Source organism: Lissotriton vulgaris, chromosome 1_2, assembly GCF_964263255.1.
Source record: "Lissotriton vulgaris chromosome 1_2, aLisVul1.2, whole genome shotgun sequence".
Taxonomy (NCBI): domain Eukaryota; kingdom Metazoa; phylum Chordata; class Amphibia; order Caudata; family Salamandridae; genus Lissotriton; species Lissotriton vulgaris.
In genome coordinates this window covers 90,006,387-90,018,495 of record NC_141686.1, presented here as the reverse complement: position 1 = coordinate 90,018,495, position 12,109 = coordinate 90,006,387, and the positions used below count along the sequence as shown (strand labels likewise).

At 43.6% G+C, this 12,109-nt stretch overlaps 1 protein-coding gene across 2 annotated transcripts in view; it reads right to left on the bottom strand.

Annotated features, from left to right (window-relative positions):
• CACNA1C (calcium voltage-gated channel subunit alpha1 C) overlaps positions 1-12,109 on the bottom strand; it is a 1,657,037-nt gene that overhangs the window by 616,030 nt on the left and 1,028,898 nt on the right. The window contains exons 16-18 of one of the 2 annotated variants that reach the window (XM_086952879.1): positions 6,295-6,409; positions 3,107-3,233; positions 2,942-3,014 (exon numbers count right to left, since the gene is read on the bottom strand). In XM_086952879.1, the coding sequence (XP_086809005.1) occupies positions 2,942-3,014; positions 3,107-3,233; positions 6,295-6,409 (315 nt within the window). Of the gene's footprint in view, positions 1-2,941; positions 3,015-3,106; positions 3,249-6,294; positions 6,410-12,109 lie in introns of both variants that reach the window. The other variant, XM_086952878.1, reaches the window with a different exon arrangement.

Here is a 12,109-nt window from a genome sequence, read left to right as displayed (position 1 = left end):
AGAACTCGATGTTCTTCAGAGCTCAGTGCTGACTGAGGGACTCCTCTTAGCAAACTACAGTTTAACTTTTAACAAGTGTCATAACATTACTGTAATCTGTTACATGCTGTATGCTGCTTAACGAAAGGAACCTAAGTGTTTGGAAACCCTTTTGTAAGCTGTCTCTGCTCCTGATGTCATCTCTCTTTTCTGCTTGGCTGATCTGAACAATCTGGTTTCTAGTCCCGTGTTTGGGCTGTCATGTGTGTTTTAGATAAAAGTCCACCAGTCAAGCCTAAAAACTTGCAATCTACTGGTATTCAAAATTCGCTTTGTCCTAAGGTCCTGCTCAGACTCTTGTTAAAGCTCAGATTCTGCGAGGTTTCAATAGACTATCATCATGTGAGACATTATTTAAGAAGACCTGGAATCATACCAGGTATGAGTCAAAAGAAGAACCTTGCCAAGTGATTAGTTGATAGGGGCAGCCACTGAGTGCGGCTGAGTTTCTAGATCACCAATTTGGTGAGTATGGAGCGAGGTAAGCTCCTTAGTACCCTGCGAGTGAATCATTTTGCGACATTGGAACTCTGTTTCGGAGACTCAGTTTCGGGTAACTTTTGTGCTTAAGTGACTTATTGCTTTTGTAATCCGTGTAGTGCATATGGCTCAGCCCTACAAAAAATGTTTAATTGTTCAAGGCCCTCAATACAATGAGTACTTATGGAAACCTCATAAATTCGAGTGACTGCCCTGTAGAACTTTTGTATTCTTAGGTCTTGTTGCTAATTCCAAGGTGTGTATTGACCACAGAACAATGCACGCTATCTCTCTTTTTGAAAGAGTTCATCCAATTGAATATTTTTTTTCTCCAAGACCCACATTTCTAAGATCTTTGGTGAAGCCTTATAAGAGACATTGGGTCATATGTATGAAACAAAATTTTGTTCGCAAACGCTGAAATTCGCAGAATTTCGGCGTTTGCGATCGCAATTCAGGTAAGTGGGATGTAAAAGCCTCGCAAAATAAGGAATCGCAAAATAGCGATTCTCTATTTTGCGATTGCATTTAAGGAATCGTAAATTAAGATTCCTTAAATGCAATGTAAGAGGCACAGAAAATGTGCAATTTGGCCATAAGGAATTGCAAATTACCACCAACTTGAAGTTGGTGGTAATTTGCGATTTCTTTGAAAAATGCACTTTTTTGCATTTTTCAAAGTGCCATGTGGCACATATACATGCCCTTAGGGCATGTATGTGTGCCACATGCGCACACATGTACATTTCAGGGGTGCAACAGGGTGTCCTTTTGGCACCCTGGCACCCTTGAATTTGCATTCGCAATTTGCGATTCTCTAATTGAGAATCGCAAATTGCGAATATCTCCCCATTCATTCCTATGGGCCTTTTGGGCCATAGGCATGAATGGGGAGGTATTCCTTAATTGCGAATCACAATTTATGATTCTCAATTAAGGAATATGTAGGATTTGCAAAATTATTTGCTAATCCTACCTACATAGCATTTTGCGATTCTCAAATAAAGACTCGAAAAAAATCGCTATTTGAGAATTGAAAAATGACTTTTTGATACATATGGACCCATAGCTTTTACACACACCTCTGGAGATGAAAATAGCATTAAAGTAAAAACTTGTGTAAAGTAATATAGGGAGAACAAAGCAAATTATCTCAAATCCTCTGCATAATTGTAGTCATTCAAGCTGGCTCAATGTATCAGGCAGCCTGTGTGATATCTGTGTGAATCTGTTGTATTACGACTAGGGAACCACTAAAATATGTCTGTTTTTACTTAAGAGTGCTTTGGACAGCGTTTCCCCATTAGGGCAGAGGTGCGTTACCCCCCTGCTGCCAGTGCAGCAAACGTACAAAATAAAAGGGTAATAAAATGAATTACTGTTTTATTTTTCACTGCTGCCAGACCGAGCAGGGTTTGGGGGAACGGGCATTGCTGCTGACTGGCAAACAGGGAGTGGTGTTTACTCCACCAGTTTACACTGCGCAAGTCACTTTGGCCGGCCTTCTTACGACGGCCAGCCTGATATGCGCAGGGTAAACCTGATCTGGGTGCAGAGCAGGTACAGGCATCTGCCTGCTGGAGCATCGAGGCAGCCAGCTCCAGTCAGTCCTGGCACTGCCCTCATGCTGCTCATCTGCAGCACAAGAGCAGCGTCGGGATTTTCAAAAGGAGGTTGACTGGGTACCCATGAGGTGCCCTGGCTCGCACTAACGCCAGAAGAATTAAGGAAAACCGCATGAGTAAGTATGTAAAAAAATATATATTATCTCTTTAGCTTCTTCTACCCTGCCACCAGTCCTTGCTAGGGTTCTTGACAATCAGTGCCTGAATTCATCTTTTCAAAATGAAAGCTGAAACCTTAATCTTTCTGTAGTTTTCCGTGCTCGAGCGGTGGGGATTGCATGTTCGTGAGAGTAGGAAGCATTCGAACTATCAGCATAAATGGACAGTGAGAGGGGCTTTCCACAACGAGGAGGGTGCAATATTTACTCTTGATGATGAAATAACTGTAGCTTATAAATCAAGGTCAGGTATGTACTCTCAAGCTTGCCAGTTCCCCTTTCCCACCTCCATCATCCTTTCAGAGGTAGTGCTAAGGGACATTTCCCTGTTTTACTTCTGCCATTGCATTGCTGCTTCAAGACACTCTTTCATTCTAGTACTACTTATTGTAATTGCCTTTTTGGGGGTTTTACATGTACACCACATAAAGAAACCAGCATATAGGTGTGCAGTGTTCAAGTCCAGGGCTGGTGGAGTTTATTGCAGAGTGTAAAACTGCAGCACAGGGCCAAGGAATTGAGACAACACTACAGATAAAGCATAAAGGGCCGGGGGGCTTGAGCCTACCGCATGAAAAAACGGACTCAAGGAGCTTTGCTTAGTACTACTGAAGTTGGAACAGCAAGCGGGGTTGGTACCTATAATCTCATTGGTGCAGGGATAGGGGTTCTTCTCGTCATTCTCATTGGCTGGATAATCGTCCACGTTGATCTGGAAGAACAAGAAATAAGCACAGACCTGTGACTGAGCAGCTCTTGAATTCCCTGGCTCTCAGCCTCTTACCCAATGCCCAGCCTGCTTACCTTGGTGGCGGGTGGGGATTCCCCATCTGCTGTGATGGATTTCAGCTCTATCTTCTCCTCCTTCACCTCCTCCTCCACCAGCGCAGGAAGTTGTTTCAGGTCTTGCTTCTTCTCCGGGCTCGCCGTCCTAAAAACATGCACACTTAGAGAAAAATGAATCTCACTGCTATGAAGAAGCTGGGCTGCAAGCGTGCACAAATGGCAAATCAGTTTGGCTCTAGACACTTATTCTTCCTCCATCAGCATATCACATGAGCTATGTTTTAAAGAAAACTTCTGCCTTTAACTCGCAGAAGTAGCTGTTTTCGTCAGCAGATGAAACCAGTGATCCTCTCCGAGTACTTTGCAGCAAATAGTAGGAATCTGCTTACAAGTTTAGGAAATGATAGTGTACTAGGAGGAAGATACACTGTTCTTTATAGCAATTCACTTTCTATGTCTATGTTGTATTTACATAGCTCTAAAACAAAAATCGATACCAAAGCACCAATCTAATCGTGCAAGTCCTCCCTTGAATTCCAAGCACAAACAATTCTCTTAATAATAGTATGTTTATTTTTGCTGGTATGTCATTCACTGAAAAATGTAATTGCTTCTAGGTGATAGAGTATAGAACTGGCATGCATGTGGGCCTGCTCATAGTTCTAGTGCAGTAGTGGCAGAGTGGGCAGATCATTTTATTGAACATGTCTAATTGGCATTAGTGAGGTAAAGAAGGTGGCATTCATTTTGCTGGGTCTGACTGTTGTTACCGTGTTCAGGCTTTTGATCATCTAGTCATTATCTAGTGTCATAGTTGGCCAGTTGTGGTTTCATTCACTGTGTCCGAATGAAACGTAATAAGCAACATAAAAGGTGGTGACATCTGACCTTGGTTACATAGACCAGGCTGTAATTTGGCTGGTCTTCATCACATTGCCCATGTCTGCCCACAGAAAGGGTCAATGTCAAGACAGAAGTTCAAATGGAATAAATGGAGAGTCCAGGGGATTAAAACAGTTGAATTTTTAGTTTTGACTTGCTTTGACAAGTTGTTCCCCTTGATAGGTGTCAAAGCCCCAAGTCATACCTTCTAACTCACAAGGTACCACTGAGTGTCACGCTGTAACCTGGTAAGGAGCCAATTTCCCAAGTGTGCACACACAGTTAGCTGGAAAGCCCTGCAAAGAGCAGATGACCAACTAACTGTTTGAAAGCTCTGTGCAGCTAATGTTCATTATGGGCTGTGAAACCACCACAGAATATTGGCAGCATCCTTAGAAGGTTTTTTTTGGTGTTGGAGCAGTGTGGCAATGAATTTAAACTGCCTCTGGATGCGCTTAGCACAAAGGCCTGATCCTTCGAAGCTGCACCACCTCCTCATGTGGTGGGCATTTTTCACAAGTTGACAGATTTGCCATGTGTTATGGGGAACTTGTACTGGAAATTAGATGGCATGAGATAGAATTGCCCATCTACTCAACATAAGTTGTGAGTTGGGGGGATGTGTGCAATTTTGTTTGAGTCTATGCCTCTGATGCATTTATGAAGGAGGAGTAAATCTTGAAAATAATTCATTTCAAGTTTGATGAAGAGGAAGCACAGCTATAAATCAAAAGTGCACCTGCTCCACTAAACCCGCGGTTCTACCACTCGGGGGGCGGGGGGATGCGGTGTTTACACCAGCGGAGCCTAACCTGGTGGACGATCTGCCAATGCGCCGCCAAGTCACAGTGACGGTAGCCCCACCCCTTGAGCGGTGGCAAGCAAGCCTGAATTTCCCTGCCTGTGTCCTCTATACAATACATGGTGTACGTAGGCAGGGAAAATTTAGATTTTGCCCCATATGCAGGGAGAAAATTCTCTTGTCTTTCAAACCATTAATTTTTTGTTTACAGGAAAGGAACTCCCGTTTGTTTTCTCTAAAGTGAAAAGTTTTCCAAGTGGGAACTTTAAACATTGTGCATGCTTGGCCAACCTAGAGCGCTCTTAAGGGAGACGCTCAGGCTCCATTCACAGCACAGAGATCTTCACCAGAAAGGCAGAGGAGTCTAATTAGGGCTCTGTTGGCAGACAGGAGAACCATCCTCTTCTCCAGGGTATAAATTACCTCTGTCTGTTTTAATGACGCGAACTGAGGTGTCTGGGGATGGTGGACAGAACTGATTCATCTGTTTTTACGCCAAAGATCAGGCTCGCTGCAGTGTTTTCTTAAGTCTCTTTCTAAATGCTAACAGGTTTGATTCCAACTTGAAATCAATGAATAATTGATTGTAGTACTCAAAACAGAGAAGGATCTACCCCTTTAATAAATCTCTTAAACTTTGGGACAGCCAAGAAAACATCGTAGGTTTCATGGAGGAGCGGAATGTCCAACAAAGCATGCATTGAATTTATCCTTTTGAAAGTATTGGGGTAGATGGCCAGATGTATTTGTGTATCAGGGTGGCTTTTGTAATTAAAATCCTTTTAATAACTGATGACTAATGTAGTCTCGCAATCTCGAGATCATGGCTACAGATCTGCCCGAAGAGCTTTCTATTTTCAATGCATGAATTTTTTATATGTAGCTATATTAAGCTTCACGTCTGCTAGGGACTGTAGCCTCTAAGTAGTGTTCAACCACAATCGCAGCTTTCTGTGCTAGGATTCTCTTTAGCTCCAATTTCCGTGTTTCTTTGGTGGCAAACTAAAAGTGATTAGGTGGTACTTTAAGATGTCAATCAGTACCAGGGCTGAGCTCCCCGAGTAGTGACTGAGAGAGAGAGAAAAAGCAGCACCAAAATGTAAACTTGGGTCTCATTTGGAGCCCACTGCTATTTCTAATGCTGCTGGAGAGGCAGGTCAGCCATATTACTGTCACCGGAGAGAGATAGAGAGATGTTTTAACAAAACCATTATTATAATAAAGAACAGTAGAGTTGTAGATTTCTTTAAAAATTGACTGTGATAATGTGTTTTAGATCAGGTCTGTAGTCTCGTATAGAACTGATCTTTGAGGCAGATCGCTGTGATGTATAACATCTCAGTTCACAAGACACTGTGTATTCATATTCCTAATTTCTGCAAAATTTCGGAGTCTGGTCTACTCTTACGTTGCTCTCACCTTGCCATGTGAACCATATAAACTTCACTTAGGTTAATATGAATTGATCATCGCCAAAAATCATCGATTATATTATTTAAAACAACAGAAGACAGAGGAATACCTGGCCAATTTCTTCCTCTCCTTTTCTTCCTCCTCTTCTTTCTGTGCCGATGTCAAGCTTTCTGCATCAGCCAGGTTGTCCACCGCAATGGCCAAGAAGACATTCAGCAGGATATCTTTTTATGTAGGTTCATGAAGGAAAACTGGATAGGATAAGAGGGGAGAGAAGAAGGCAGCCTAGATCCTTCTCTGCAAACAAGCTCGCTGTAAGGGTGTATTAGATAAGTGGGGGAGTAACCACCTCAAGTAATAACCATATCCCTTATCAGAGTGAACCACTCAAGTCATCTGAGTAAACATGAGCTGAATCCCCTGGTAGCTACAGTACAGTGCGGACAGGCTTAGCTTTGTGGGAGTGTGTAAAGTATTTATGCAGTACCAAAACAGTAATACATTCAAAACACAAGAAAAATCCCAAACCAATTCAGAAACAATTGAGTAAAATTGTAATAAATAAAATGACAAACAAATAACAAAAATACGAAAAAGGGAAATTGGAGTTATGAATTTTAAAAGTTTAAATATCAAAATAGCCCCAAAAACATGAAGTGCTAACCACTTCCATCTTTTTGTGCTGGCCTGGGACCTAGGCACAAGTTAAGGCCGACTGCGATGGAGTGCGGGTTGGATACAGATACCAGGTCTGACCTGGTCAAAGCTTTTACCTTGGGACTTAGTCTCTGAAATTTAAGTCACAAATCTTCAGTGGGGAGGCAGGAGGCTGTGCCCGAAGAGGGCTCCATGTCCTCAGATAGCCACCTGACGCGGTCTCAGTGAAGAAATTAACTTTTGGCAGGAAAATGCAGAGCGGGACAAATTAGAATTTTGCACTCAGAGAACGTCTGCTGCCAGACAGATTCCTTTGGTGCCTGCGTCACTTTCTACATTCAGACTTAGTCACATTTATGTAGCTCAGATTCTTTCAGTGGGGCAAGGCTGCAGGCTGTAGCCATGAGACTGAATACTTTCCCTTCGAGGTCCAGAAGAACCAGATTTGCTGCTTTGGAAAAGCTCAGAGCCGGAGCAACCTGGATCTTTGGCAGGAGCGGCTGGTATTTGGAAAAAGAGGCAGGACGGAGCCAGGGAGGGGGTGTAACGGGAGACAACGGATATTAAAAAAACTTTACAAAAGAGGCGGGGAGGATGAGGGAGGGGGGCAACAAATAGAAAAAAAGAAAAAAGAAAACTTACCTGCTGCCCTCCAGCATGGCGTCTTACTCTTCTGCTCCTCTCTGCAGCTGCAGGCAAGCTCAGGCTCCCAGTCTGCCCTGCGGCCAATCCTGAAGTTTCTCTCACACGAGGGCAGCTTCAGGATTGGCCTGAGCGCTGATAATGTGCACTCCATGACAGACTGGAAGTTTGTGCCTGCTCTCTTTAACCCCAGCAAAGCAGCTGGGGTTGGAGAGGAGTTATGGTGCATGTGGTTTTTGGCCGACCTAAGACCGCCACATGCGCAGTGTAGGTAGAGCCCACCACTCCCTTCCAGCCGATAATAACCCTGGCCTGTCCTAAGCTCTGCCCAAGCTAAATAAACCAATAATAAAACAGATTTTAAACCTGTTTTATTCTCTTTTTATTTTTACATTTTTTAAAGTGCTGGCAGGAGGTGGGGGAGGGGGCGTTGCTCCTCCACCATATTGGAGAAGCCGCTGCTGATCTTTGGCCCAGCAGTAATACACATTTGTCGGTTTGGCTTTGTTGGTTGGTTCCAGTGAGGTCTTTTAAGTCAAAATGTTTCTAAGCCCCATGTTTCAGGACATATTACAAGGAGTATACGTTCGCACCCGTCACAGGTCCAAGACCTGGGGGAAAACACTTGGGGGGTCAAGGCTCACTCCAGCAAAGGCCAGCAGCAGGGTCCAGTGCAGGACTAGTTGGTACTGGTCAGATGGGAGTTGCAGAAAAAGGCCTCTTGTAGGTTGTTGTGTCCTTGTAGCTTGAACAGGAGATCAGTCTTATTACCCTTAGAGTGCACTTCTTTAAATTGGTTACACAAGGGAGAGAGAGCAGGTTCAGTCTTGTAGGTTCTTCACAAGTTACAGTCAGCAGGCCCACTCCTCTTCTACATGTCCAGAAAGTGATTTGAGTAGGGCACTAGGGAGGCAACATTTATGCCTGGCACCAATCTGAGTGGGGGGAAGTCCTGACCACTCCTCACCCAATAGAACTGGAAGGTAACCCTACCCGCTTCAGCAGTATTTCCTGGTCGCCTGCTGCACACAATCCCATGTTGCCCCTCTTTAAATCCAAGATGGTGAAAGGCTTCTCACCTTGTGCAGAGCTTGAGCGCCCACCCCAGAGGTGTGACTAAGAAAATGAGCAACCTCTCCTCTGTGGTCACTCTAAACCAGTTCTAGGGCAGATCCTTACTGGTTCCTGCCTGACTTGGAGAAGAAAGGAACGCCATGCTTAGTGTGGGACCTGTCATCCTTAGGGTGGTCTTCCCCAACTGTTTGCTTGCTTACCTCAACGTTTAGCTGTATCTTTGTTGGCTTTAGGTCTCTGAGCACTTTAACCCTTCTGAGCAGTGCTAAAGTGCATGTGCTTCTACCCTAGACCTGTTGACATTAGTGTACACCTTATTAATACATTTAGCCTACCTGTAAATCCCTTGTAAAGTGGTACACTATTTACCCAGGGCCTGCAATTTAACTACTACTAGGGGGTATGCAACACTGGTTGTGCCACCCACATAGGGCCTGAGTGTGCAGGATACTGCCACGTCGACTTGGCATTTAAAACCACTTGCCAAGCCTTAAACTCCCCTTTTAATACACATAAATGTCCTGGCAGTGACAAACAGCTACATTTGTTTTTCACTGCTGTGAGGCCAACTCCTTTTATAGACTAGCATTGGGGATTCCTTAAAATACCTTTTGAGCTGCACTTCCTGATTGAAGGAGAGTAGCTACTTCGTGTTTAATATCTTTAGAATTGTGGTGCTAAATCCTCTTTAATGGTAAAGTTGGATTTGACATTACCATTTTAGAAATGCCATTTTTTAGAAAGTGGACATTTCTCTGCTCTTCCTGCTCTGTGTGCCTTGCAGTCTGTCTCCAACACACATCAGAGCTGGGTAACAGCTACACTTTGTGCATTCCTTCTAGACAGCCACAACACAAGAAGGGCAGAGTGTGACAGGAGATTCATCTGCATACTGATAGCCTTCCTAGGCAGGAAGGGGAGAGGTGGCTTACATTTATATCTGAATAGGTTGTGTCCTGCCCTCACACAAAGGGCTGATTTGCCCCCTAATGGTAGTCAGGGCTGAAAGGGATCCTTGTTCACTTCAGAGAGTTATTTAAAGTCACATCCTACACTTGTGAGTATAAGTACTGGGGCTCTGGCCCTACTGAATCAGTACACTACTGAACCTGGGAAGAACTCTGTTGGAGTAAAGACTGCTATGCGGAAAGGATTGCCACTTTGCTGTGACTAATGTTCTGAGGAACTGCTTCTCTGTTTTGCTGAACCGCCCTGCTGCCTGCTGATCCCTGCCCTACTGAGAACGGACCCGTCTCACTTGCACCCAGAGTGCCTCCAAGAGCTTGCTGGCTTGCCTCCTGTTTGCTGAAGTTTCAGGGACACAAAATACTTCCTACAATCTTGCTTGTACTGTTGGACTCTGCCATCTGTGAGTCCTACTCTTGTCTGAGGTGCCCCTCCAATCCTGGGTTTCAGAAGTGAGTTCTACAGTTGATTTCTGCAAAAACCGATGCGTTGCCCCGACTGCATGAGAATTTCTGCGGTATCGCCCTTCGACGCCGAGCAGAGACTGGTCGCGGATGAAGAACCCACAGCCTGTGTGGCTCAGCAGCGGCGCAGTGGCTGTTCTAGGACGAAGCTTTGCATTAACTTCAACAAAGCTGACAGCAACGCGAGACCCTCTCTGCACAACTGAACGACGATGTAGTAGACTCCTGACGTCAACAAAATCTTCATCCCAGGTATTTCTTCAGCAGGACCTGTCCGGGTCTTGTAGACGGCCTGTCGTGTTCGTCTGAAATTTGACTTTGCACCAGCCCCTCGTGAACTCAAGTAACCTTTTGACTGCTAGTGGCTTCTGATTACCTGTTTCACAATTAAACTTTAAAAATGCATATCTGGACATCTACTGATTGGACTTTTGTTGTTTGGGTCTTGTTTTAATCAGATAAATATTCTCTATGTTTCTAAACCTGTGCGGAGGCTTTTAGTGGTGTTTTTTTTTAGTTACTGTAATTTAAGTGTTACACAAATACTTTACACATTGCTTCTTAAGTTAAGCCCCGGCAGGGTGCATACCTCTGCCAACTAGAGACCCCATTTCTAACACCCAGCTATCAGCTAACATTTGCCAGTGACCGGTCTGTTTGAATTTAATCATGAGCCTGGGCACAGCCCAGATGGTCTTCCTGCCAGAGGATCAGATACATCTGCCCACACCTAAGGTCTTTGTCCTAGTCTGGGAGGTTTTCACAGGAATACCATTACTGAGAAACCATTTCATCTAAACGGTTTAATGGAAATTCTCGGGATGAATGGTATTCACCATTTCATAGAAACCAATTATTAGAAAGCCTTTTTTCTCTAAATTGACTTCTGCATACTTATTTTTCTTTAAGTGTAAATGAAATGGTTGCAGGTCTTACTTTCTGAAACATGCTTGTCCAAGGTATTTATTTCAGTCCTTCATGTCAGGAGACATTATTTTGGACTTATATGTTTTGCATTGTCAAACAATTACTTTGGATGCTTTTAGTTCACTGATCAGTCACCACCCCTAAACACCATCCATTTCTGTTCCTTAAAAATGCTTCCCCATGCATAAATCACATACATCTCTGATCCACAAACTCCTCCAATCTGTGAACGCTTAAAGCCCTTTCTATTCCAAACGCTACCCATCTTTAAAACGAAAACCACCTCACAACCTCTAACTCCACCCATTCCTGAACCCTAAAAACCCACCCATCCCTGAACCCTTAAAATTCCGCACCACCCCTATACTCCACTCATCCCTGAACACTAAAAAAAACCCTGAACCTTCAAAATTCTTTCTACACGTACACTCCACCTATTCCTGAACCTTGAAAACCCCACGCCACCCAAACTCCACCCATTACCGAACACTAGAAACACTTCACCACCGCAAAACTCTTTACCCATCAATAAAATTTTTAAAACTCATCAGCCCTAAACTCCACCCATCCACATAACCAAAAAACAAACAAGCACTGGCGTAGTCAATAGGTCTCGCTTTTGGGACCTTATAAGTATTTAGTTATGCAGCACAATATCCTTGGTGCAACAACACCAACTGTAGCATGGCTAAACACTTACAAGGTCCCATAGGTGAGACCTATTGGCAATGCCAATGCTTGTTTTTCTTTTTTGTCCTTGCATTTAGTACCAAATGCTGTCTTATCGTTTCATTATCTTTGTAAAATGTTTTGTTACCTTGTGAGTCTTGTACACGCTATAAAAATGCTAATACGTAGATTAAAATTGCTGTAGATGAACTTTCCAAAGGAGAGTTTATAAAGAGCTTGTGAACAGTAATGACACTGACATTCTTACAGAAGCTGGTGTCTTGCTTGACTGGAACTATTATTCTCTGCAATAGACAGTAAGGTGGAACTTTTTATGTGAGGTACACCCACCCCGAATCAAAACGGGCAAGCCCTCCCCACAACCATAAAGTCATGTAGACAGCTAAGGTCCAACATATTTTGTGTCCTCAGCACCCAAGTGTGATGTGCCTAAGAACAAATTGGTATTTTAGGGTCCTGAAAATGAGAATAATCTCTGCAGTAAATATACGAAATTTGTAGACA